The sequence below is a fragment of the Anas platyrhynchos genome, chromosome 13 (genome assembly GCF_047663525.1).
Source record: "Anas platyrhynchos isolate ZD024472 breed Pekin duck chromosome 13, IASCAAS_PekinDuck_T2T, whole genome shotgun sequence".
In the NCBI taxonomy this organism is placed as follows: domain Eukaryota; kingdom Metazoa; phylum Chordata; class Aves; order Anseriformes; family Anatidae; genus Anas; species Anas platyrhynchos.
Window position 1 is genome coordinate 18,376,006 of NC_092599.1, and position 22,118 is coordinate 18,398,123.

A 22,118-nucleotide genomic window follows, 5' to 3' on the forward strand; every position below is an offset into this window, starting at 1 on the left:
AGCAGCTAGAGTCACGTTGTTCCTCCCATACTAAAGTTGTATTTACACACTGTGTTGCTCAAACTTGCACATTTGCCCAGTTATGTTCTCTGTGCCATGGTGAACTGCAGAAAGTTCTGCCCAGGCTTTGGATCACACTGAGAGCCACAGAAAGTCGCCACAGGTCACATTGGGTTTGCTGACTTTGGGCTGAATTCCCACTGCAAAGCAGGTGGATTGTCAGGAACAGGATGCAAGGTGACATTGTTGTCAATCCCGGGATTCCAGTTCTTGCATTGCATCCCCAAAGCATGATATTTACATTTTAAAGCAATATTATATGGTGAATCTTTATTTAAAACTTTTTTTTTTTTTCAATGGGTTTGGTGTTTTTGAGCCATTAGATGTCACACTTCCCAAGTTCTGCTCACAGACACTGAAGTTATTAGTAATAAAATCAGAGATTCGCCTATTGTTACCTTATGCCAAGTGTTAGCTTTGGAAGGAAATCTTTTCTATAGTGTGACCTGTGATAAAATCACAAGAGCTGAAAATGCTGCTGTGCTAATCCGATTACTTCTTATCATTGAATTCTAATATACTGGCAGTTTGGAAGTCTGTTTTATCAAGCTGGCAGAAGAATTAATGATACGGCCACATATACTGGGGGATAAATAAGCAATGTTCCTCTAAGGAGGATTGTAAATTCATTTAAAGATGCTCTTTCTTCCCACATAATCTAATTCTTTCTGTGCCCTCATTTGCTCCCTCTAGCTCACAGCATCAGTGATGGTACAGTAGTGAAACTTCCTACATTTAATGAAGCTAGTTGGAGGTTATTTATAATTAATTTTCACATCAGTTTTGATGAATCTTGGTGGTTTGATGTTGTCCTGCAATGACACTCATGGTGTCGTTCTCTCCCTGCCGACAAGCACAGAACATCCAGCAGGATCTCAGCCCCTAGCAGGAAGAAACAGAAGTTGGAATGAGAGAAAAGCTCTCCTCTCAGGTCAACAGCTCGTCCTGATTACACCTCTGAAATACATCAGTATTTGTCTCCTACCTTGCCTGGCTGCTTTCTGCACACCTGGCCACAGCAGCTTTAGAACACAAGCTAAAGAATGTTGTTCAGGTTTTATGACTACAAAAAATCATTTTCTTTCATTTTTTTCTTTCTTTTTCCTAGTGAATCCAATTATTTTTCCCTTTCTTCCTCACTGAACTCAGTGGCATTTCTGATAAATCCCTATCAATGAGACACAATGTGCAGTATCGAGAACCCTTTTCCAAAATGCATGGCAAGTTAAATGTCTACATACTACCTCCAGTTTAATTGCTATTGCTAGATTGCTATGGTTCAACAGCTCTATTACAAATCTTAGCTTTTGCTCAGTTTGCAGTTCTAGCAGTTGGGAAAAATGCATAAAAATTCCACCAACTCTTTCTTAATCTTGCTGTGAACACCAGTAGGTTGAAAAAGAGTATTTCACTTTTGTGAATAAAGCTGTGCCTGAAGGGCTTAACTGGGTAGACAGAATGGAGAGAGCCTCACCTGTGGGGCTTGCAGGCACTGCCTGAGATTAGTAATCCATCTGGTGTCAAAGAAAAGGTGGGAGGCAGTAATTCCACCCTGCCACAGCCAGGTGTTTGATAAAAAAATGTTAGATACGTAGATGGAAAAGGAACCAATGACGTTGGTACTCAGGCTAGTGAGTTCACACCCCAAGGCTTGGCTGTAGAAAGCAGTGCCCGCGAGAGCTCTGTAACCTAAGCATTTTCTTGAGCTTAATGGTGTGTGCCAACACCTGGCTGGAAGAGGGCTTTCTGGAAGAGAAAAATAAACCAACTGCTAGGGCTAGAACCTAAGGCTTGAGTGGCCAGGACTTTACCATTTCTATATATGAAAGTGGTTCAGCAAATAGGTGTGTTATCTTCAATGAAAAAAATCTCTTTGAGAAAAATGTGAATGTGTTATTTTCCGGAGTTCCAGAATTCCATTTTTTTCCTGACTTGTCAAGTAGGGCCATCAAAACCCTGTGCTTGAAAATACTTGTTCAGGAAGCCTCTTGCTTTGACTGTGATTAATGGTGCGGATAAAAGAACGCAGAGAGCAGTCAGCAATGTGACCTGGGGCAAAATTCCCAGCGGACATACATTGAAGATCTGAGGGAAGAAGCACAGGCACTAATTCTCAATTCAGTGAAGACTGAGATTTTCTCAGCCTCCAGGATATTGGATATAACTAACAAACAGTACAGGTGTCACCTGATTTCGGGGCTTCTATTATTTCTAGGGAAGTCTGCAAACTGAAATTCAGTACCTGTCTTTTTTGGTCAGAGTCAGCACGTAAAGTAGCTAAAGTAGAAGAGGGTGAAAATACTTGTGACTTTGAACAAACGTTCTGGAGACTCATCTTTGGGAGGTTTTAAAGGTCTCATGCGGGTGCTAACATGATGTGAATTTTCATGAGTACAGAGCTGCTAACAGCATTTGTTGTTTACACGGAAAAGCCCCAAGGGCAGGATGCTTAAAATACAATGAAAAGTCTGGGTGCTACTTCATGCAGTATAAAAATAACAGCAACGTCATTGCACAACTGCTGCAGAAAATCAGACGAGTGCATAGAACTGCTGGCATGCTCTGGGTGTGGCGAAGGTTTCCGTGGTCAGCTCTGGCAATGGGAAAGGGGGCCCTCAGATGAATGGCTACCTCCTCGTTCTTCTCCAGAAGACAGCCATGTCGTGATAGCATGGAGTTCAACGTGTGCCAAGAGGCAAAGAATCACTCAAACTCCACTAAAAGCCTTGAGTGTATTGCAAACATTTTGATAGTAAAGAATTTTCTCCTCATTAAAAAAAACAGGATGGACATGTATCATGCAGGTCTTGTTTGCTCGTGAACCTGCTGAGAAATAGCTGACAGATTCTGTGTGTGGACATGCTGCAGTCAGTGTCTGTTTCCTTTCTATGAACCCAAAACCACCCAGTAAAGCTGAAGAAGAAAAAGGCATCTTATTTCAAAATAATATCCACGCACAGGAGTAGTTACAATTTACAGCTCAGAGCAAGTTATCTGTGCTTAATCGGAGAGAACAAGAGAGTTGAATAGCTTATATTTCTCAAGTGGTTTATTTTTCTTCTTCTACAAACATTTCTTTCTGGCTACTCCAGGTCTTTGTTTCAGCACTTTGCTGCTACTAGAGATAGATGTATGTTCTTCACCGCTTACTTTTTCCTCTTTCATCCTCCCATCTGTTCCAGCCATTACAACTCCATTATTTTCAGTGCAGACATATGCAATATGCAGATTTATCCTGCAGCTGCTTTCCTGCTGGGGAGAGGAGACGTGGTTTGTATTGATTCATAACCTGGTTCCGTCCTCCTTTTTCTAGAACAGGTCTTTTGTCTTTTGTGGTTTCATTCTTTTAAGCAGTGTGCGTGTGTGTGTGTGTGTGTGTGTGTATAGCTGTCCAAAAACCAGCCAAGGTTTACAGTCCTGCTAAAATGCTGTTGCTAGGATTGTGTTCTCAGAGCATATCTCACTCACAGTCAACAGAGATACACTCGACATATTGCTGTACACGAATCCTAATATATCACAGCTTGAGAGTTGTAACTTTTTATGTGGTAGCTTTCCTTAAAAACTTCTGCTTGGCCAGACTGTAAGCCAAAAAAGACAGCTGCTGTTATTTTCACATTAGAGTTAAGTGGGCAAAGGCAACATGCTTTCACTAACGGAACTGCAGCAGTGTGAACTGTATTTGTGTTAGAGAGCTTTTTGAATAGAAGCCAAGGATTGACTCCCATCATTGAAATCATCCGATTTTTGCCAGATTTAGCTTACCTAAACAGAGGCAGTTTACCTTGCAAAATCGGGGGAAGATAGAGGCCAAAAGACAGCTACATGGATAGCAAGGCACTGGCTCTGCTCCATGAGGCAACTGTAGAAGATATGGGTGCTAGCCCTCAGATCAGCTGACAATGGTTCCAGTGATAATAAAGATCCCAAAGCTTGGGATTTACTTCAAAGACAGAAGGCAGAAAAAAAGGACCTTCGCTGTAATGTTTTAAAGCCTGTGTGCAGTTTCTTTCCTCACAGGGAATGGTGTTTGGCTTTGCCAGTGCTACAGTTTGAATGACCCAATAGCTGTAATGCCATGGAGAACTGGTGAAATTAGGCGCTTATGACATGCTCTATTATAGGAAAATAAAATCAGATAATAGAGTCATATGGGGGTAGAATATTAAGTGAAGTTCCTGGCATTAATTACTGAGGCCAGGTAGCACAGCTCTGTGAGTAGGAGTATGTTTTGCACTGGGCTTTTGAAATAGATCTAAATCTTTTGTCTTTTGATATTTCACCCACCAGGTTGTCTCAGAATGTTAAAATAAGTGCATAGAATATGGGTGGGAATAGGATGATCTGTCTGCAAAGCAAACTAAATAAATTTTCCCTCACACCCAGACTTTGGCAATACCTCTGACAACAAACCAACACCAATACGTTACTGATATAAGCCGAGAATTTGTGACAGGGGTCAATCCGTTTTACAGTCTTAATCCATTGATGCCAATGTTGCAACTCACAAGCAACTTTAACTCTTTAAATTCATGACATTATTGTTTGCAGGCTTGAGGTGAAAAAGATGTTTTTTTTTTTTTTTTTTTTTTTTTTTTTTTTTTTATTAAACCTGTGAAAAAAACCCTAGATTGATTATTTATTAGAGCTTGTTTGCTATTAATTTTATGTATTGAAGTACATCAGAAAATGTATAACTTTCTTGGATCTTAAGTACAGAAGTTTTACATTTATTGAATAGGTGACAGTGAATGTTCTTGTAGGGAGACTGCATTTAAGTTATTATGACTTCTAAAAAGAAAACACTAAAAACAACAGCCTTTTTGAAGATTGTAGTATTTATTGTGTTTCTATATGTAGCTTGTCCTTGATGAGAAGGAAAATACCCGGTTGCTATCTAAATTGCATTTTTATGTGGCTAGCTATTTTTAGCAATGTTTACTGTGGCTTAACCCTGAAGCATACCAGGTAAGCCATAGGTAAGAGGAAACATAAAACCAGACTGGCATTAAGTGATAGGTAAAAGTATTCAAAACATTTGAAGCAGTGGAAAAGTAATTTGAAATGTATGAAACAAGAATCACTGTGGGAAAAAAAAAAAAAGGAAAGAGAAAGGAAAATGTATAGAAGAAAACAAATCTTTTTTCAGGATGCATGCTTGACATTGACAAGTATTAGAGATTTAAAGAGCTTTTTTATGTCCTACACAATGTGATGCACTCTCTCTGAGCAACCCCCCATACTGTCGGATGGAAGGGTAATGCACTTCTCTGTCCCATGCCATACCCAGCCTTCCTGTTCCAGTGCTCACGGAAACTGCAGAGACTGGTCGTGGGTTTTGTGACAGGGACAGCTCACTTCACATTAGGTCTTTTCTGTGCTCTCACTTTCTACTGTTCTTATCTAAGGTCTTATTTCAGATGGTGAAAGGCTGTGTGAATAGTCTTTCTTGTTCTGGGGACAGGAAGGGAAGACTGGACATAAATTGCTTGTTTCAGATTTGTTTAAGATTTAGCTAATTCAGCTCTAACAACTCTTATCCCTTACTCAGAAAGCAGGTTTAAACTGGATTAACCTGAGGGGTGCACATAAAGTTGAACTGAACACCCCATTTTTCAGAGCTTTCATCTAGGATGTGGGAGAACTGGGTTTAATTCCTTGCTCTGCATGACATCCAATTATTTATGCAAAGTGGGGCAGCTCCAACAGGAGAGATTGAGAGAACCCAGCAGGTCAATAACACAACGGTTGGAGAATTTGTGCTGATATGGGAGACCCCACTCAATTACATTCCATCTTCTGCCTCCTGGGTGAGCACCGTATCCCCTGACTGCTGGTTGTGCTGCAGAGCCCTTGACACAACTTCTATCAACAGAATAGGATTCATTTAAGGTCATGCACTTTTCCTGACCAAAGTATTTCACTGGAAGGTTTCTGCTCTGTTCTTGCTAGGAAAGGAAAAGCATGTCCCTGATGTCTTTCTCTTGAACTGACTTTTCAAACGCAAGTATCTTTGACTGTCATGCTTACCAAGTACTATTTTGGCTTGTGGTATGAAAAGTGATGTTCTCTTATTCTTGCATATCCAATATTTGCTTCATTCAGAGAAATATGTGAATATCGACTGGTAAAACACAATAAAACATGGGGATTTCACTCATGAGGAGACAATTTCCCATGGAACTTACATGTATTGTGAAGTCGGTGGGAATTTAATGGATTGGTTCAAAATATATAATATGTGCACTTTTGAGCACTAAGATAAATGAGAGTTATTAGAAGAAGCAAGCAGGGAATATAAAGCACTGACACAGGTAGCTGTCCTTGGTCACACAACACAGAAGTTGTTTATTGGGAAATATCCCTTGTCTGCCTTCTGCTTGATAAAGAACCATTTATTCTTCCAAGACAAAATCTAAGGTCAAAGGAAATAATGAATATTGGAGGACCTGGAACTGGGGAAGGGCGTATTGCAGCGAGTGGCTCTAGATGTAACTGAGTAGGAACCTATTATTACATTGTCATTGGTGATTAAACAGAGCAAATATGAGCATGAAATGCTCAAATTGTTTGAATAGCAAAATTACCTTGTGTTTAATTATGGCAGAGATGTGTGTAAACACTGCACACTGATTGCTAGGGATGTTGTCTGAGCCATTATTATAACTTAATACTATGAAAATTAAACTTGAATCTGAATGACTTTTCGGTTGTGGTTCATTTTTTCTTACCATTTAAAATGTTTCCAAAGACCTTGCTGGGGGTCTGTTTAGCCCACTTGCACGGCAGCACAGTTGTAGTGGGGCCATAAAACGATGTCAGCATTCCTGTGCCCACAGCTGCTGTGCTGTGCTTTGAAATTTTTATGTGGTATTGGCTGGACAAGGAGAGATAGTGGAAAAATAAAAAGGCAAAATGTGACTTGCATTTGCTGTTTGTTTGTCTGACAATTTATGAGCCAGTCAAAGGCTAAGCTATAGTTCTGCTATCCTTCCAAGATCTCCAGCAGTTTATTTTCAGCAGAATTTCTCTGACCAGGTGTTCATAATGTTATCATGCAACTTCAGGTGCAGCTTTAAAACTATTTACAGAGTTTATTCATCTGTGCAGGAGTGACTTGAATCTGCAGTCTGTAACAAGGAATTTCCAAAGATGACATTCAAATTGCTGGAGTAGGTTCTTTCCACTTTTAGTAGTGGCAGCATATGGGCCTATATGCTGATTTTTGTTACAAATTCTGTTTCTACCTATAAGGCAATGTCAAATGTCTTAAAAGCTTTGAAAGCACTTTTAAAAGTCTTATTACCTTTTAGCCCTAAGTTCCCCTTTCCTTAAAAGTTACAAACAGAATAAACTTGGAGTTGCTGTTTTCCCGCATGAAAGAAAGAATAAAGTAAACCCAGGTTTCGGTATTGCTAAACTTTAAGTTTTAAAGGCCTCTAAATTCAAAAGCAGATTAGGTTTCCTCACAACATTAGCTCCTGCCATCACAAAATGAGATTCAATTGAAGTGTAGCAGGTAAGTGAACTTGAACAGGCATTTTGTCAAGGGTGGGATTTCTGTTCAGCGAGGGGTACAGATTTCCCACGTTGGCACGGTCAATAGCTATTCTGCTGCCATTTTGCCCTCTTATTGTATATTTTCTATAATATTCTCCACAATCACAATGTTATCGATGAGATACACAAACTGTAGAGACCTTCATCTCTACATACTAGAGACTCTCATAATGACAAAATAGTTGAATCCAGGGCTGGGAATCCTCTGGAGATTGCCCTGTGCAACTGCTGTGCTCAGAGCAGGGCCAGCTGGAGCACATTGCTCCTGTCACCAGCTGGGCTTTGGATAACTCCAAGGCAGAAGACTTCACAAACTCTCTGGGCAGTGGGGGCCAGTGCTTGACCACCTTTACAGTAAAACAAACAAAAAATCTTACGCTTAAATTGAATTTCCTGTACGTCAGTTAGTGCCTGTGACCTCTTTCCATATCACTGGGAGAAACGCATCAATTAGACCCCCTCACCTGCCAGGGTGCTCTTGGCCTCCATAGCGGTTACAAGAGATTGTGATTGAAGTCCTTCTTGATTCAAAGCACAGACCTGAAGTTCAGTTCCACCCTTCCCAGAAGGCTGCCCTGACTGCTGGGTTGTTCAGGCTGGCTGCATGGAGGTGGGTGGCATCTCAATGCAGTGTTGCAGTTTGTGTGTAGGACTTCACTGGGGCAGAACCCCGTATCTTTGCATTTCAACTTGTTCCACTCTGATGAAAAGTCAGTCTCTCAATGGGCTTTAGAATATTTTATAATTTATATTTAAATAGATTTTTTGAATATTTGATTTCTTGACTCTGGATGGTTTTATAGCACAAACAAGCATGGTCTTTCCTTATTTCACATACGATTTAGTGTTCAGTAATTTATATTTAAATTTGTATTTAATTATACTGGAATATATTCTCCTTAATGATTTTTCACAGCCTTTTTCTAATACTGATCCAAGTTCTACTAACATGCATTCAGAAACATTCCTCAGGAAAGGAGCAAGCAGGTTTTTATCCTAATCTATCATGAAGTTTGTATTCTAGCCTTCTAAAATATTAGAGATAACAATTAGTTCTGCATTTCTATGCAATATTGAAGTAGCTGGGACTTTGCAGTTGTTTGAGAAGTTGTCCTTCAGCTTTTTGCAGTTCCACCTTGTCAACATGGTTCCACATCTGCTGACATCCTTGTCTGTATAGGACATAAAATGAGAAACAAGGGATTTATCCCTTTCCTTCTACATATTCTTGAGAGCTTTTTCTTGTACAATTCTTGTCAGCAGAATTTTCTTTTCTGTGGTCTCAGCATTGTCAAATATGTTTTATTTCAGAGTCTCAGCCATATTATTTTTCCTCTCTTGTATTTTTTAATTGCTTGCTATTTCTGTCATGCTTCAACTTTTGAGAGTTTGGGGATGACTTGTACATTCAATTAAATAATAGGATAAGTTCAGGTCAGTCTACCATGACTTGCAACAACTTCAATTTATGAAATGGTTGCTAGTTAAACATTTCTGCTTCTTTCTTAGGAAAAAAAAAAGTTGTAAAAAAATAAAACAAGCAATAGCTATTATATTAATGTCTTTCATGAGGATTGGCAGCTGTTGGGATGGAGGACTGTGCCCTGCACATAAACTAGAAATCCTGCAGTGTAAGTTCTTGAGAGCAACCCATTGTTAAAATTATTCACCATAGAAATAAAATGTTCACATTTGTCAATGTAATATGAAAACTTTGTTTATCTTTCTTAATAGGTTTCATTTCCAAATTCCGTCTTGCTAAAGGCACTTCCTTCCCAGATCTGAACATCCTGACTCTATACTTAAAATAATCAGGTTAGAGTGTTCACTGACAGTCACTGTAAAAATTCAGTCTCTTCCTCCTGCATCAGTAAGCCTTTGGCATTCCCTGAACAGAAAAGCATCTGATATGTAATTATTTCTTATTTCTCATGTCCTGAAATATTTCTGTGTTTCAGGATTTGAAATGCTTCCCGTCTCTTTTCTGTCTCTACTCAGTAGATTGTTCAGTTGAATGGCTCCTTAAATCTGATTTTGTGACTCAAATTATTGGTTCTGTCAGTTTTATTTATATGTAGTTCCAGCTAGATACATCAAAGCAGCTCCAGCTGTGTTTTCCTTCTTGGTAGGTTCTCTCAGCGTTAATGATTTCCTCTAAAGCATTAGTTTAACACAAGCTGTCATACAGCTTGAGTTACAAAATGGATGCATAGGATCAGGCAGTCATTTTGCCTCCTTCCCTAAAAGACTAGGAGTGTACCAGCAGACTCTGAGCCAAGACCTCCTGCATGGTATGTATCTTCCCATCTTTATCCCGGAGAGAGTATGTCTTTTTATTGGTGTAATTACAGCAAAAGTTAAGCTGGTTACTGCAATCTTCGTTGAAAAGGAGTGTGCTGTAATGGTGGAGTTGGTGATAAGATGTTTTCTCTGCACTGTTATGTAAAGGTGACCTAGAAATGGTTTCCATGGCAGTAGGATGTGCTACGTGCTGTCGATGGCAGGGCTCGGAGGAGGCCCCGGAGGACTATTAGGTTTAAAATCTGAGCACATTCAGGAATGTCTTTCAAATGACTCTCAAAACCGGGTGACATTTTCGGGTGACTATCAATCCTTTGGTAGATGAGTTGGTGGTGTGTCTCAGCCCAGGGCATGACAGATGTTTGTTCATAAGTAATTAGCAGCCATCCTGACTGCTCCTGTTGTCCCCAGAGCTGGTTAGAGCTGCAGTGCTTGACAAGAGAGAAGTGCTGCTGCATGTGCTGGACTAGCACTGTGAATGTATGGTGAACTTTGTTCTCCAGGTTAGTTCAAACACACACCCAGAGAAAGAGGGAGTCACTCCCCTTGTTATTGCATATTCTTTATTTTAAAAATCATGTTTTTGGGGTCTAAATTGTATGTTTAGGTCAGGTTGTCTCACCCTCCATGTATTTTCTCTTTTTCCCCTCTTTTTTTGCTAACTTTCAGAGCTAAAAAATGCTTGATGATCTACTGAACATGAGCTTTATCGGAGTACTTTTTTTCAACTTGTAGTTGCAAAAAAATCAATAATAGTCAGCAAAACCACAACTCTAAAACAACAAAACTTTCTTCAAGTGCAGAAATTGTCCCCAACTCTAATAGGACACACACTGAGCTCTAGTGACCTTTTTGCTTTGCAGTGAGGATGTGGGTGAAACCACTTGAGTGCTGATAATTTTTCAATGTCATCCTACAGCCCTTGTTTACTCCTTGACAAAGATAAGTTAGCTCATAGTTCTTTGAGGCAGAATCATCAAATAGTCATTTATAGTGTAATTTGTATTGTGCTCTCTAAAGTACTATTCATACAAAACCCCACAGAGAATAGAGTATTTGAATGAGGTTTTGAAGCCTATCCCCTCTCACTTGGATAAATCTGCCTGGCATGCAGGGTGCTGCTGCTCAGCCCCCGCAATAGGTCTGTAGGGAAGATATGCCCTCAGTAGAGACATTGCTCATTGGCCTTATCTCATTACTATGTTTCTACATGGTGTGTTAAATTAAGTGTTTCATAAGCCTGACATATGCTCAGCTCACTGAGTAAGGTGTGATCTGAGAAATTTGGTAGCCAGCTTTAGATCAGCTGGTACAGGCTGTCTTTTGGTAGCAGCAGCCCTGTGGTGCTTTCAGCCTGGTTGCATACCTTGTGCTGCTTACCCTCTGCTGTTTTCTCACAAATGCTATTTTCTCACAAATGTCTCTATTCCCATAGTTCACACAGAGCGGGCCTTGGATGGCTGGAACCTGTTTACAAAAGAGCCAAAAAAAGTAGAATGAAAACCTAACAGGAACTCTACAAATCCTGGCCCTTTGAAAGTAAGGTGTAATTCAGGAAATAGGGATGATTTCCAATTGAATTTCACGCTCAGAAACACACTCTGTTGCTTTTTTATTATGCAGAATTACACGTAAAATTATTAATCAAATAAGGTAATGTAAATATTAAAGGATTGAATGTCTTTAAAATCCATGGCATTATAAATCTAAGAGAGACCCTTTGGCTGGTAATGCGATGTGGCACACGTGCTGGGAATGTTCATTGCCATTCTCATACCTAGCAATTCCATTTCATGCTGCACTGTTTGAAAGCATTCCCTTCTTCTTAGCAGTTCAATGAAAACAAACAAACAAAAAAAAAGAAATCTAAACAGTCTTTCAGCATGGAAATATACCACGTAGTAGATTAATGGACTGTATCATAAAGGATAGAAAATTTAATTTCAGCAAATTCAGCAAACACGGGCCAGTGCCAAGGAATTTTTCTTCCAAAAATGTGCACAAATACCAGCAAACTTTTAGAGTAGATTTGGATAGAGACTGGGGACTGCCACACTGACTTGGTGCAGAAGGTTTGTAAATCAGTGTCACAGCTGCCACATGGCTGCAGATAGAGGTTCAGAGAAAATAAATTGGACAGTTATTGAACAACCTTTATATATCAGGTGGAATTTCATACACTAATAGTTAATACCTTGTATAAAGTAAAAAATAAAAAATGTAATAATAATGTGAAGAGGAAACGCTGCTTGTGCTAGGAGTGTTGCAGACCCTCAGGTTCTCTCAGGTAGCGTTGTGCCAAATTGTAAATGAGAAGGGCACTGGGAGAAGACAGTAGTTTGAGAAGGAGTCAGATCAGAAGGGTTGTTTTGTGGGAACACCATGGAGATCAGTGGAGGAAATACCCCAGCTTCGTTCTTAGGGCCAAGTTTCATTTTCAGCATAAATTGTACCAGATACATGATGGCAGCTGCTAAGAAAGTGAGGCCGATCACAGTTTGTGGAGCTCTGCTAAGGCTAACGAAGTGCAAACATGCTGCGTGAGCAGAGTCGGTGAGAACTAACCCACCAGGCCTGGGGGATGTGTGAGCAGGGCAGAGGGCCCCGTCCTGCTGCCGTGTGAGCAGCACCTGCCCAGAGACTCGCAGGAGCGAGGGTTGGGAGTGCTGAGAGCTCTGCTGGCAGCTCTCCGAGGGAAAGACTGGAATCCTGTGTTAAAGTACAGATCTGGGCACCTGAGGGTTTACTGCTCCACAGGTAGTGATGAAGAAGGAAAAGAAAGAAAGGCCATATGGAAAGGTGACAAAGAGGAACTTTTCCTCTGGGATGACTTCATTAGGGAATCCCAGGAGATATAACTGGGAGGAAACAAACTGTCCTTCCTGTAAGAACAGAATTATTATCTGGTGTTAAAAAATAAAATAAATTAAAATAAAATAAAGCAAAAAAAAAACAAAAAACTTCTAGAATTTGGAATGAGCATGCTGGGGAGAAGATAAGATCTCAAGCATGGTGTAAGGCCAGAGTTCAACCACAATGCCTCAAAAACAGCATAATTAAGTTGCTTTAGCTCATTTGTAGATGCCCATGGGCTTTTTAACTGAAAATCAAAGTAGTGTGCTTCTCTTCTGCAGACAAGACCTAAGTGACCCCCACCAGAATGGTACAGCAGGGCTCTGCTCTCATCTGGTAACTTGTCCCATGTGCTCCTGCGACGTGGTTTGCCGACTGGCCAAAGAAGCTCTGGGAAGGCACGCTCCGATGGGCTTGGACTTCTTAAGCAGTTTTAGGAGGGCAATCACACTTGCTGTGTTTACAGCACATGCTCTCTCCCTGTGATCTTTTACTTTACTGATACGTCAACATGGAAGCAAAGGGTCATTTCTTACTTTGTGGTAAGCATACAATGAAAAAAAGTGTTTGCAGAGATGTGGGGTGCTGGGTTTGTGGTTGTACCCTTTGAATGGAGGGCTCAGTGCGCGCTGTTGTCTCTTCAGTTTTTGCCATACAGGGAAGTTTGTTTTACAAAATGTGTTCCCTGTAACATGCAGTACTGCTTTGTGCAAATCTAACACCAAGTTTGTGCTTGGTGGGCAATTGCACGGTATGTTACTGTGAGGACTAGTCAAAGGAGGAATTTTTTTATGCAGTTAACACCGGGGGTAATAACTGCTTCTCTGTTATTGTTTGAAATACGGTGAAGCTATTAAGGAGACTTGGTCGGGTGTTTCTGTTAGCTGTTTATTTGGGAAAAATTCCAATACTCAAAAAGGCAAGGTTTATCTATTTATTTAATAACAAGTAGCTGAAATCCACTGTAGTCACTAGACTGAAGGAACTAGGTCTACAGAAAACAGAGGGATTTGGGTTTGCTTCCCAAGATTACTGTGCAGTCTCATTTGAATGGGTTCCAAATAATAGATCCAACTGTTGAAGCCTACCTGCTTTTGAGGCAGAGCTAGAAATTTCTCAATTACATTGATTTAAAGTCACTTTATACAGCTTCATATTAAATATTTATCAGCCACAGCTACAGTGAGGCTACAGTATAAAACAAAGGAGGTCTTTCAAAGTACAATGCCTTGCTCTGCCTCCAATTTCCAGCAAGGATTTGACTGAAGGCTGCCTCTTGATCCATCCTGAAGATCCATTCTTCTCACACAAATACTGCAAGTCTGACTTCCTTCACATTAATTGCTCTTTGAAGTTAAAATAAACATCTTTTTTTGGATGCACCTGGATTGCTGCCACACTGAAACATTCTCTTCAGTTACGCCAAAACAAAACAAAACACAAAAAAAAGCACCACCAATCCAATTCAAAAGATTAATCAGGATATGCTGATGTATCAAAAATCATTCTGATATAGCCATTTTGTAAAGAAATACAAATGTTAGTAATTAACTAATTTAACAAGGTATGTTTTTTTTTTTTTTTTTTCCTCATATCAGTTAAATGTTTATTTATTCACAAAAGCTTCCTTTTACCTCAGCTGTTTGCTTCTCCCTTAACAGCAGCTCAGGTTGCCAGTGACATGTTCCAGTTTCCAAATGCAGCTCAACTGCAGCTTGGGTAAGCTGGGCACTGCTCCCTCAGATTACATTGCTCCTCCCCTGCTTTGTCATTAGCACGGCACTCTACTTAAGTTTAGATTTCCAGAAATATATTAGAAGTAGAAATTCAGTGATGAAAAAGATACTAAAAATATACAGTTAGCATAGCTCTATTAAGGCATACATAAGTGTATATAATACGAGCTGACATGTATGTGTATATCTGGAGTGGATGGAGTAAGTAATATTGATTTGAGTGTTGAAAGAATCCTGCAGTACATGAAGGCAGCCATAATCAGCATGTACTTGCATTACAAACCTATTCCTGAGGTGCCCCTACTGCCAAATCTACACATAGATCATGCTTATGATTTTGATTATGATTATGATTTGCTGACATTTGCTCTCTTTATATGTTCCTGGAAAAGTCCAAGAGAGCTGCACAAAGGCAGATACTTGTTCTTGATTTGGGAGAAAATGAACTCCAGCAGGGAACTGCGCTCTCATTTTAACCTTTATTTGCTGCACATTTAGTGTATGGTTTTTGTAGCATAAGTCTGGTATAAACTAAGTAATAGTATCTTATGCTTAGGATTATGTTAGTATTGTACTTAGTATTAGTATATGTTTTCTTTCGTACAGAGTGAATATTGCACTAAATCTATCTGTCACATCTAACTTATCTATATGAAAAATCTACATTAAAAATATATATCTATTTTTTAATCTTCTATTAAACCAGAAAAAATCCTGGGTAAAACTCTGTTGACTAGAGTCTGTTCCACTGCTTGCAAAACATCTTTATTCCACCTCTAAAATGAAATGAAAATATATATTATAGACTTTTGGGTTTCCAGATGCTAAGTCATGTAGTGCAATTTTGGATGGAGGCATATAAAACTTATATAACATTTTCTGAATAAAAGGGAATAGAAATCCTCTTTCTCCCCAGATTGGATTGTGGTAAGGATCTTTTTCTACTAAGAAATCCATTTTCACGGAACAAAATCATACATGCACAGTTCTGAATTGTCTGGTCTTATTTCATTGCTGGCAAATCATTTCACATTCTTAAAAGCTCCCCAGTGCATCTTTTTAATAACATAAATCCATCTGGATGATTTCAGAACTCTGCTCCTTCAGTTTCTGTGTTTGATAGTTGAATGCAACAGTGAAAGCATCTGGGAAGCAGCCCATGGTTTTTTATTTTTGCCTCCAGGAATTATTCTGTTGCTGATTAAGATGTTACGTGGCACCATGCTTAGGCCCAGTGTTTTACTTTAATGTGTTTGCAAGTGGGGCCCAGCTTTGTGGCCAGTTGCACTGAGGGAAAGCCAGTGAGAGAAGTCAGGTACTGCACATGGCGTTTGCCAATGCAGCAATGGCAGCTGTTGCAAAGTGAATTTGTCTGTCCTTCCCTGGGAGGAAGGTTGCATTGTACCTTTTCCAAGAAATGAAATGTAAATTTTAATATAAAATCCAAACCTATAATTGGCAAAGGTTTTTGCAGATTTCTAAGGCATCTCTATAATTGCAAATATAAAATTCAGCAGAGCAATAACAAATCTATCTTTAAATAAGATGAATAATTGAATCACATATACAGACACACACACATACATTTTATACATGAGTCCTTAAAGCTTTCACTACTGGCATAGAGCCGTGTCTATGTTTATAATGCACTCACTTTGTTACCTGTATGTTAGAGAAGCAGTTTACTTGCCAGTGAATACACAGGCTGCCTTTTGCTTTTGAACAGAGCTATCACAAAAGCTAGAAATTGTGCCCAGGCAGCATGTAACCGGGGCTGTAAATCTACACAGGTCATGTCGGTGTATTTGGGATTCTTTTTATTTGGCTAACCAGTACAGTCCCAGGGCCGTGCAAGGATGGTTAGGCTGCTGTCAGAGACAGGCATTGCTGCCTAATGATCACGTAACCTTAAAGCTTGTGCACGTCAGGGCGGGCTGCTGTCAGCTGAGGAACTGGCACCCCTCCTGGAAGCAGCATACCTTTGACAGCCTGGCTTAATTATTCTATTGCTCTTCTCCATTACTGAGCTCCTTCGAAGTGGACAAGTCTCAGTCATCCATCCCGTGGTGAGTGAATGAGGGCCGGCGTTCAGCTCATCGTGCAGCTTGCCGCTCAGCATGAGATGACCAGTGGGTTGGACAAGGACTGGCAACTCTGCGCCTTCTCCAGGGGCTGGCTTTGTAAGAGTTCACAGGCTGTCAGCTCCTGGTAGAGAGTATCTAGGACTTCAAATAGGTGGGCTTTTCCTTTTAAAAGAAAATTGCAAATGTTATAATTTGAACAAAGACAGAAATTAGCACTTTAACAATCATAACATGAGCTCTCTTCTCCATAGCTGCCATTGCAAGTAATTAACATAAAATGCCTAAATGTTGAGAACAAATAATGAATTTATTTTCCTGTAAAAATGAGAGTAGAACTGGGTACAAGGCCTGTTTTCCTTACTGTTTCTTTTGCTTCATTCACTACCTATTGAGTTCTCACATACATATGTACCAAAGATTACTTCATATCACAACAAAAAGTTGCTAATTCAACCATTCCTTTGCTTAGTTTTGTCAAACAGGAAGAAAATGATTGATTACAAAGACTTAAGAAAGCTGCTTACATCACATCAAGTGCACAGCCAGCAAATTAAAAGCAGAGAAGATGAACAGTTTATGGCAATGGTGATGCAGAATGGTCGGGCAGTTTACAAAGCTACTTCACTGTTTAACTCCTTGGTGATGTTTTAGGAAGCTGAGATGTGTTGTGGTTACTGCAGGAGGCAATTTGTTTCAGCAGCATCACTTGGAGTCAGTGTTCTCCACAGTATAAGTACTAGCACTGCCTGGCAATACATTATATGTATTCTAACAGGCTCCTTTTATCTTGTGTTTGACAAGAAAGTATCTGACCCATAGGTCAGGCATAGTTTCTCTCTGTGCTGGTGTCTTGGAGCCAATAAAGGTCTTTCTTTGCCCTCTTTTCCCTTGCTTTGCAGCCATGCTGGAACAGCACAGCATAGCTTTGGGCTGCCTGTGCCCTCAGTTGCTGCACGCTAATAACAACAAGGCTTTGGAACAGGAAAAACCAGAATGGTTTGAATGTTATTCTTTCTAAATCACTGTTATTAATATTCTCCAAAACCAAGCCCTCAGGCCACATCTGCTCTTCTATAATCTTGTATTTGAATGTGGTCTGCTATTAAAAGCACCTATAAGCCCTGTTCTTGGCCTGGTACAGGATGTTCATTTCTTGAAGGTAAGAACAAATGCTCTGCTAATAGGAACAAAGTAATCAAATCTAAACCTCCAGGCTGTGATCCCTCTTTGGTTCCTACAGAGGCAGCTCTGGCACACTGGACCATTGTCAAGGGAGAGGAGATTGCAAGTTTAATTTTCATAAGGGGAACATGAAAGGTTATTATTAGAAGAGTGCAAGGTTGAACAAGTTTCTTTACAGAAATATTGTTTGTGTTGCAGAAGAGGAATACAACATACACCAGGACAGTAACTTGATAAATAGGTGGCTTGCATACTGATGTGACATGTTTTTGTATCAATGAAGCCCCACAGACAAAAGTAGGGTACTGAATTGTCCCCCTAAGGCCAAATTCTAATTAAAATCTAGCTAAAGAAGCCCTGGATGTTTTTATTTCTGAAGTATTGCAGGCTAGAAAGCATCACTTTCTATTGGTAATCTTGTTGTATAGGACTTCTTTCTCCCCATCCTGTCCCCCAGTACTTGACATATTTTTTCCTACTTGTTTGTTCATTATCTAGTCTTTTTCCCTTTAGCTTTTCATGATTCTTGGTCTTCATATATGATTTACTTTCTTACCGTGCTGGGGGTCACGGCAGGATTCCAAAGTGCTCAGCAGGATTTTCCCCAAGGCTCGTTTAGATATGTTCTTCAAAAAATAAAACAATATTATGGCACAGGTATGTTCTTCACCAGTTTAAATGTATGCAAACAAAATCTATGCACAATGTATTTGCATTTGAAAACTGAAAGAAAACAAAACCCAATCCTGGTAACCCAAGACCCTATATTGGCTGATATGGCTTTATTTTCAATTGTTTAACTTAGATACTGCTGAAATAACAGCAGTTTGTAGAGGGTCCCAGTTGCTCAGTATGTCTGTAACAAGAGAACCTGTAGTTACTCAGTGGAAAATACAGTTTTCCAAAGCTTGTGCCTAAACAAATCTAGATGGCAAGAAGTATAAGTAGGGCAAGCATGATGAAAGCTTGTTCAGACCTCTGCTAAGCCTGTGCTGAAAGATAAATGGGCATATTTTGTGGTGTTACCTCAGGAGGGGGCTTCTCTGACCCATCTGGGGTCCATTGGGTTCCATTTTAGGTGCAGCCAAATTAGAAGAGATTGTATATACCATGCAGCAGGCCCACTCTTAGCTATATATTGAGATGTAATAAATACAAGCCAGAGAGGGCTGTAAAACTGCTTCGGGTTTGGACGGTCTGTTTCAGTGGGAGTTTTATATCAGGGATCTGTGGGGATGTTCCATAACGCCTCTGGAAAACAAACACTCTTAATTTGCCGTCTAGACACTAATGCCTGCTTTCTGGGAGATGGTCGTGCAATCAGTTTAATTAGCACTTCGAGGCCCTGTATCTGTAGGGAGAGGATGTTCTGGTTATAACTTGCAGGAGGGGAAATGGGGAGCAGCCGAGGCACCAGGCAGCAGCTCAGCAGTGCCGCCTTGCTCACTGCTGCCTCTCGCCCCCCTCCTGCTCCCCTGCCCCTGGGGGGGCACAGTGGAAAGCAGTTTGTGGCGGGCTGGGTTTACAAACGACCTCTACAATGCCTTGTGAGGTTTTCATAGTCCTGACAAAGTGCTTTTGCCTTTGGACAGCCATTGCTTTGCAGTAGATTCTGTTGCAAATGACATACTTGGGGTATTTCTAACATGAAGGTGAATACAGTGGTGAAATGACACTTAAAACCACAGTTATGGTTGAATAGGCTTTCTCTTGCCTGAAGTATATCCCATTAGGGATTTAGGGGATCCTTGCTAAACTCTGCTGGGAACGCTGGGAATTCCCTTGTTCGTGACAGCGTCGCTGCCTGTGTCTGTGCTCTGGAGGCTGGCAGCCTTCTGTGGCGTTTCCAGCAGAGCTTGGCATTACGTGCTACCATCACGGAGACACGGCACTTGGGGTGAGGGACTGTCTCCTGAGCAGAGACGATGTGTGATAGTGTGACTGACCAGGGAATGACATGCTGAAATCTTGACACAAAAGTTTGTTACGCTTGCAGCCAGTCAGACTCTTTCCCAGCTTAATCCTGCACTGGATCATTATTGATGCATGTGTCAGACTTCCGATATGAAAGCAGAATTTCCACGTCAAGTGCTAAAACAAGGTACCAAATTAGGAGATATTGCACTTGTTCCCTCGAGTCATCAGTGGAACATGAGCACACTTCAAACAGAGCAAAGTGAGCATCTGAGGAAGCATTCTCATCTCACACAGATTAGGCAAAGCTTAGCTGAAAATTGAGGAGAATCCTGAGTCATTACCGGAGAAATCAGCTCCCAGCAGTACAGCCTGGCTCCCAGCGTCCAGCATGTCCTGCAGATTACCCAATTAGCCTGTCTTTTGGCCACCCTGTTCCATTATCAGTCCCCAAGCAGGAGATTTAACCTTGTTTTCTAAAGGACTGCTGTACTGGCCGTGTACTTCTGGGATGTTATTGTATCAGCTCTTGTAAATCCATGTTTGGATTATTAATTGGGTAAGAAGCTTCTCACAGAAAAATACCTTATTTAGGGTATATTCCCCTATAGGAAGGGTATTTTGCTTTTAATACTGATTCAGTGCTACTGCAGGATGCCGTTAAAGGTTCCCAGCTTTTTTATCCTTATTATTTTGTTGCACCCCTCTTTCTGTTTGCACAAGGAGAAGCCGGACTCTTGTCCACCTGCGAAACGCTGACTGTGGGCTCAGCCTGGGGCTTTGAGCTCGGCAGGTACTGGAGGCAGTGCCTTGCAAGGGCAGGGTGCCTCCGGCAGCTGCTGCTGACTGCAGGCGCTGTGCAAAAGGCAGGGCCTGAGACTCGGCTCCGTGTCCTGGTAATGTGGCCATGCCAGCCCTCCTGGTGCTGCCTGTGATGGGAGGTGCGCCCCATAATTTTCTACATCTTCAACTTGAAAAATGGTACCTTAAAGTGTGTGAGACTTCATCATCTTACTGAAATAAGAGACTGCAGCATTAACTCTAAATTTTAGCCCAATTCCTGCCTGGGCAGCTGTTTTCTGCCTACTTCTATATTATACTTCTTGTACCATGCTGAAGAGCACTGTGTCGCTGCTGCATTTCAGCACCTCTCTGACTGCATAGCCCGGCCTCTGTGCCCCGCTGCAGCCTCTCTGCTGCCGTGAGGGAGGTCGTGCTGCCATCACCCCGTGCCATGCCAGGGTGCGTTCCCAGCACCGCCCTGTGGCCTCTGTGAGAAGGGGGGGAGAGGCTGGATCGCTGGGCTGTGAGGACAAGTGGTCCCATGGCAGGGAACAGGAACTGGAGAGGTACCACATGGGGGACCTCTCCACCCCAACCCCGTGCGGCAGCACCAGCTGTGTGCACCCGAAATTGGAAGTGCCAGCTTTGAGTTCTGTGACCATGAGCAGATAATTCATTTTCTGGGGAAAGGCTCGCTTACAGGGCTTTGCAATAAATAAATATAAAGAGAGCCTTATTCTAAGTCTTCATGAAAATGTCATGTTGTAGCCCAGCTACTCTTGGATTTGTATGACGTGAGCATACAAACTATGCTGTGAAACAGCACATGAAGAACGCTGCCTACATCTAAAATTTGGTAAATTGACATAAAATCAATTTACAATTTGCGTACAATTTGACAGCAAAAAGTATCTTCAAGAAGGAAAAATAATCTTCTAGAATCTTTCTGATTACTAGCACTTTTGTTTTCCTTGTTTCCTCCAACTTTTTATTTGGAAGATAATGAGACCTTCAAGATCTAGATCCAAGGAGATCTCTAGGCTTCTTTTGTAAAGTTATCCATGGGGACTTGAAAGTTTTCTGCAATTGCTGAGCAGTTCCAAGGGCAAATACACGTAAAAATGTTTCTTGGTGTAAAGGACTTTGCACTGAATGAATGTATAAACACCATTTGGGGTTTGGAAAGGACACTGTCAAAAACAGTCCTAAGTCACTGCTTTGTCATACCAAGTCTCGAAGCTGTTGAAGAAGCTGCAAAACATCCATGAGCTTTTCTTCCACCAGCGACAGCCTAACTCTCTCAGTCTCCAACATCTGTAGCTCCATCTTCAGCATTTCGGTCTCCTCCACCTTTTGCTGCAGTTCAGTCAGCAATGGGCCTTTCATCTGGATAATGACACAGGGCATTAAGAGCACTGGAGCTTTTCTCTTTCTTGCTGAACAATTGCAAAGCTCAGTTTTCCTCTCTGTCTGGTAAATGTCAGTTCCCTCCAGAAGATTATCTTGAAAAGTACATTTCTTTAATGTACTATATAAAGCAAAGAATCAATAGTTGCCAGGAAGTGCATGCTTCACGCTCACACATAATGGCAGTTCACTCAACACTGGGTACAAGCAGATTGTTCAGAAATGTTAAGTACTAGCA

The 22,118-nt window shown here is 40.8% G+C and overlaps 2 protein-coding genes across 3 annotated transcripts in view; one reads left to right on the forward strand and one right to left on the reverse strand.

Annotated features, from left to right (window-relative positions):
- Positions 1-22,118, forward strand: part of CFAP92 (cilia and flagella associated protein 92 (putative)) — a 173,733-nt gene that overhangs the window by 50,645 nt on the left and 100,970 nt on the right. The gene's annotated exons all lie outside the window — the stretch shown is intronic.
- EFCC1 (EF-hand and coiled-coil domain containing 1) overlaps positions 13,695-22,118 on the reverse strand; it is a 55,562-nt gene continuing 47,138 nt past the window's right edge. Inside the window, exons 6-8 of one of the 2 annotated variants that reach the window (XM_027467549.3) lie at positions 21,701-21,859; positions 18,333-18,402; positions 13,695-16,756 (exon numbers count right to left, since the gene is read on the reverse strand). In XM_027467549.3, coding sequence (XP_027323350.1) covers positions 16,623-16,756; positions 18,333-18,402; positions 21,701-21,859 — 363 coding nt within the window. In that variant the 3' untranslated portion in view covers positions 13,695-16,622. The remainder of the gene's footprint in view (positions 16,757-18,332; positions 18,403-21,700; positions 21,860-22,118) is intronic. The other variant, XM_027467550.3, reaches the window with a different exon arrangement.